Source organism: Eubalaena glacialis, chromosome 18 (genome assembly GCF_028564815.1).
Source record: "Eubalaena glacialis isolate mEubGla1 chromosome 18, mEubGla1.1.hap2.+ XY, whole genome shotgun sequence".
Classification (NCBI taxonomy): domain Eukaryota; kingdom Metazoa; phylum Chordata; class Mammalia; order Artiodactyla; family Balaenidae; genus Eubalaena; species Eubalaena glacialis.
In genome coordinates, this window is record NC_083733.1 from 54,229,806 (window position 1) to 54,235,805 (window position 6,000).

General features: G+C 38.3%; 1 protein-coding gene across 1 annotated transcript in view; it reads left to right on the forward strand.

Moving 5' to 3' along the window:
• Positions 1–3,929, forward strand: part of LOC133077663 (uncharacterized) — a 76,405-nt gene extending 72,476 nt beyond the window's left edge. Inside the window, exon 13 of the mRNA XM_061172448.1 lies at positions 2,563–3,929. Coding sequence (XP_061028431.1) covers positions 2,563–3,929 — 1,367 coding nt within the window. The remainder of the gene's footprint in view (positions 1–2,562) is intronic.
• Positions 3,930–6,000: the final 2,071 nt, after the last annotated feature.

Sequence of the window (6,000 nt, forward strand, 5' to 3'; positions counted from 1 at the left end):
CCAGTGCAGGGGACACTGGTTTGAGCCCTGGTCTGGGAAGATCCCACATGCTGTGGAGCAGCTAGGCCCATGCACCACAACTACTGAGCCTGCACTCTACAGCCCACGAGCCACAACTACTGAGCCCATGTGCCACAATTACTGATGCCTGCATGCCACAACTCCTGAAGCCCGCATGCCTAGAGCCTGTGCTCCGCAGCAAGAGAAGCCACTGCAATGAGAAGCCCACGCACCACAACAAAGAGTAGCCCCTGCTCACTGCAACTAGAGAAAGCCCGCGCGCAGCAACGAAGACCCAACTCAGCCAGAAATAAAATAAAAAAAAAAAAGATTAGAGACAGATATACATATTTGTTAGTGATTACATAATTGTGGGAATTAAATGAGTAACATCTATTGTGAATTTGAGGTTGCTTATTCAATAGTAAGTGAACTTAGAATCGTTTCTGCCACTGGGAAAACTTAGGGGTAAGAGACTAACAAAATAACAAGTGAGAAAATTAATAAATATGTTATTCCAAAATTGAGAAAAGTGTTATAGAGACGAGCAACACGTTGCTGGGATAGAGCATAAAGTGCTTAGACTTAAATAGGATCAACAGGAATATCTTTTCTGAAGAAGTGATTTTTGATTAGAGATCTGAGGATGAAGAGAAGTCAACCACGCAAAGTCAGAGGATGTCTCAAAGAAGGAGCAACCTGTCAAGAGCCCTATTTAATGGCAACAGTTGCATTAAACATTAAACAGTGCATTTTGTGAGCTGAAAAGAGGCCTTTATGGCATGAACAGAGAGAGTAAATGGGAGAGGAGTTGATAAGCAGAAGCCTTATTATTCATGCTCAGGTATTTCTATTTTTTTCTAATTGTAAAGAGAAATCATTAAAAACGTTTAAGTAGAGAGACTCAAACATTGATCAGTAATGGTCATTTATTGTCAGATATAAATAAGAACAAAACAAAAACGTGCAGGAACTAGTCCTGTAGATCTTGTTTCAGTCAAACATATCTCTGTATAGTTTTAACAGACCTTTAGGTGATTCTTACACACACTTAAATCAGGCCTCCACTGATTTACCTTGTTTCCCTAATCACCAACCTCACCTCCATTCCTGAACTTTCTTTATTCTCTGTTTCCTTTGCCTTGTTTTGAAATGTATGAGAATATAGTCTGTTCCATAATACAGTTAATAATCTGTAATACAAATTAGCTTAGTAATGATATGAAGTGGAGAATGATATCAGTATAATGTGGAACTTAGTTGTTTCACAGGTAATTTTCCTAGTTGAATAGTAGAATAGTACTATTCTGCCAGAATAGTAGAAATAGATTTATAACATTCATCAGGAAAGGGAAAAGCCTTTAATTTGATACTTTATTGTTAAGAGCCCTTACACCTCTATATTAAGAAAATTAATAATAAATGCCTACATTCAGGGCTCCCTCCCCAGACATGGATACCATCAACCTTGCATGTCTCCTAGCTGATGACAGGTTTCACTTCATTCCTATTTCCATCTTAATGGTAGCCTCACTGGCTCAGGGCTTTATTTTCATGTACAATGTCTCAGCACCTGAAATCCAGTGTTTTCAGTTTTTTGTGTGTGCATTTTAATATCCATGATGCAGCCTTCAGCTGTGTTGAGCTGCCTTTCAGGTTATCTCTTGAGATATCAATTATTATATTTGTTAGTGCTCTGCCAATAAAATTGCATAGATTTGAGTGTTCTTCTCCAGCCCTGTTTTCCCCATAAACTCTAATTTTTGGTGTGTAATTTTACAGAAGATAGGTTTTTTTAGGTACACATATGTGTTATTGTAGCAGGAATGCCTATCTTCTAGAGATGTCTAATCCATTCACTGGTAATGATGCTGAAAATTCAGCCTTTGTGCACCAGTGCCGAATTGAATCTCGGAGATGGAGTTTTGGGTGAAGTAGAAAAGAATAGCTTTATTGCTTTGCCAGGCAAAGGGGGACACAGCAGGCTAGTGCCTCAAAAACTGTGTGTCCCAACCCAGGAGGATTTGGTGAGGAGTTTTATAGCAGTGGTTCAAGGGTGGGGTTGCTGATAAGGATCACAGTGTGTGCAGGGCCTGTATTCCTTTAATCTGGCCTCAGGTTGTCTCCTGATGAGCTTCTCGAGGTTATCAAACTGTGACTTTCTCTCTGGAACGTCTTCCGTTTGGTAGGGGTTTTAGTTCTGCAGAAGAGCTCAAAGTTACTGTTATGTGTACCCCTTGAGGTGGAACCAGGACCTCCCCCCCACAAGGCTGTACTGTTGTTTCTTGACTGCTCCTTCCTTGTTTGTGCATCCCCTCCCTTCCCTGATTAGCAGCTGTTCAAATCTGCCCTTTGGAACTCAGGGATGGTCATGGAGGCTGGAGTCTGTTCCCTGCAAACAAAGAAATGGGGGACACAGAAAGGCTTCCGTGCCCAGGAGCCCCACAGGGTCCTGCTCAGTTTCAGTAATAGGCATTATTTTAGGTGCTTTTTATTTCTGGATAGTTTTCTTTCTTCTGGAACCGGAAAACAGCGTGTATTTGCTTTCTTGTTTTCTTTCAGACTTGGAGTCCAGATACAGGACCAATACTTTATCTCCAGAAAAGGACATTTATGAAATATATTCATTCCAGTGGGAGATAATGGAAAGAATTAAAAGCTATGGCCTTCAGGACTCCATTTTTAGAAATGATTGGGAATGCAAAAGCAAGATTGAGGGGCAAAAGGAACCACAAGAGGGATATTTTGGGCAAGTGAAAATTGCTTCTGAAAAAATGTCCACTTACAAAAGGCATAATCTTCTTGCTGAGTATCAGAGAATTCATAATGGAGAAAAGTTATATGAATGTAAGGAATGTAGGAAGACCTTTATTCGTCGCTCAACACTTAGTCAACACCTGAGAATTCATACTGGTGAAAAACCTTACAAATGTAAAGAATGTGGGCAGGCCTTTAGACAGCGTGCACACCTTATTAGACATCACAAACTTCATACTGGTGAGAAACCCTATGAATGTAAGGAATGTGGGAAGGCCTTTACAGTCCTCCAAGAACTTACTCAACATCAGAGACTTCATACTGGTGAAAAGCCCTATGAATGTAAGGAATGTGGAAAGGCCTTTAGAGTACATCAGCAGCTTGCTCGACATCAGAGAATTCACACTGGTGAGAAGCCCTATGAATGTAAGGCATGTGGGAAGACTTTTAGGCAGTGTACACACCTTACTCGACATCAGAGACTTCATACTTCTGAGAAGCTCTATGAGTGTAAGGAATGTGGGAAGGCCTTCGTATGTGGTCCAGACCTTAGAATACATCAGAAAATTCATTTTGGGGAGAAACCCTATGAATGTAAGGAATGTGGAAAAGCTTTTAGAATATGCCAACAGCTTACTGTCCATCAGAGTATTCATACTGGTGAGAAACCCTATGAATGTAAAGAATGTGGGAAGACTTTTAGATTAAGGCAACAACTTGTTCGCCATCAGAGAATTCATACTCGTGAGAAACCCTATGAATGTATGGAATGTTGGAAGACCTTTAGTAGTTACTCACAACTTATTTCCCATCAGAGCATTCATATTGGTGAGAGACCTTATGAATGTGAAGAATGTGGGAAGGCCTTTAGACTACTCTCACAACTTACTCAACATCAGAGTATTCATACTGGTGAGAAACCTTATGAATGTAAGGAATGTAGAAAGCCTTTTAGATTGCTCTCACAGCTTACTCAACATCAGAGTATTCATACTGGAGAGAAACCTTATGAATGTAAGGAATGTGGTAAAGCTTTTAGACTTTATTCTTTTCTTACTCAACACCAGAGAATTCATACTGGTGAGAAACCCTACAAATGTAAGGAATGTAAGAAGGCCTTTAGACAACATTCACACCTTACTCAGCATCAGAAAATTCATAATGGAATTTAATACAAGAAGGCTTTCAAATGTACATTATGTTACAGAACATCAGAAAATTCATTTTTGAGAAAATTTATTTCATGCTCATACCTCAGCATTAAAAAGTTTATATTTCAGAAAAAATTGTTGCTTTAAAACCTTCCACCACCATTCAAACATTGTTTATCTTCAGCAAATTTATATGAGGAAATAGTATAATGAATGCAGGAAAATCTTCAGCCTTATCTATCATTATTGCCATTTCACCCCTTTATTACCAGCGTGTTATTAGATAAGGTACTTAAATTTCTGTGCCTCATTTTGCTCACTTGTAAAATGGTGATAGTAGTACTTATGTATATTAGTTATTTATTGCTGTGTAATAAATTACCACAAACTTAGTAGCTTAAAATAATACACATTATCTCAGTTTCTGTGGGTCAGGAGTCTAGGCATAACTTAGTTGGGTCCTCTGCTTCAGGGCCTCTCACAAGGCTAAAATCAAGATTTCAACCATGGCTGAGTCTCATCGGAAGGCTCAGCTGGGGAAGGGATCCACTTCCAACCTCATGTGGTTGTTGACCAAATTAATTCACTGAGGGCTGTTGCGCTGAGGTCCTCAGTTTCTAGCTGGCTGTTGGCTAAAGTCTGACTTCAGTTCCTTGCTACATGGGCCTCTTCAAGGTGGCTGCTTACTTCAGAGTGTGCAAGCCAAGGAAGCAAGAGGCTGCTAGCATCAAAGAAGCTATCATCTTGTGTAATCTAATCATTGAAATGACATTATTTCATCACCTTTGCTATTTTCTTTTGGTTAGAAGCAAGGAACTAGGCCACCCTACACTCAAGGGAACAGGCTTACACAAGAGTATGAATACCAGGAGGAAGGGACCACTGGGGCCAATTCAGAGTCAGCCTGCTACATCATGTAATAGAATTGTTGTGAGGAGTGAGTAGTTAATACTTGGAAAAATAGCCACAAAGCATGTTTTCTGTAAATATTACCTATAGTTGTTATTAACATCATTAGTGAATTCATATGAAAGGAATATCCTATAGAAGTAATAAATGTAGAAATGCCTCCTGTCACTGCTCAGCACTTACTAAACTTAAGATAATTTATTCTGGATAAAATCTAGGAGGTTATATTGAATGTGAGAAGTTTTTCATCACTTGAGCTGCATCCAAAATTTCATGCTAAAAAGAAACCTTATGAATTTCATGAATATGAGGTTGTTAAGAGTACAACTATTAGAAGAATCAAAGAGAAATATGAAATTATTTTCCCATAATAAATTCCAAAGAGTAAATGTTTTATAATCCCTCATCTCTGACCACCATTCAATTAATTAGAAATTATCAAAAAGGTGGCATAAAGGAACTAACCACTTGGAAATTTAATTGTGTGTGTGTGTGTATGATACTCTTGTATAAAAGAAAGAAAACATTCCATTACAGTCAATATACTTTTTGATGCTCAAATTGCCCCATCTTCAGCCAGTGGGAGTTGGGTCTTTTCACATGACCCCAATAGCAGTTTGATAGTTTACTCAGTTATGGCTGTTATGGAAAATGCTTGGGTACCAACTCATCATTCTGAAAACCAATAAATAAAGGGAAAAATAAGTATTTATTTTGCTTTTCCCATGTGAATCAACTTTCAGAGTCACCCAAAGCTCATCAAATTAAAATTTTTTTTTAATTTAAGAAATCTCACCAGTAAATACAGAAAAATTGATAGGATTAGAAAAATTTTCTAGTTCCTAATGGAATAATGGGTCCAGAAAATGATCTTCAGTGGATATTAAAACTATTTGGGAAAAAGTTTATAGTGAGAACGTTATATTGGATTTATCAAGCTGACCACCTCTGAGCCCTTTATTCAATTTTAACCTCTATAAAGGTGGGACTATCAGACAATAGGCACCTCCTGATACAATGCAATTAGGAAGTACATACCACTACCTATGAAGTCTTATTGCCAAAATAATGAACTGAAGGAATCAAACCTTTAAATCAAAAAAAATTTTAAAGCCAAGAATTTGGGAAATAGATGAAAAAGTAAATGGCACCGCAAGGAAGCAGCCAAGCAGATCCAGAATGT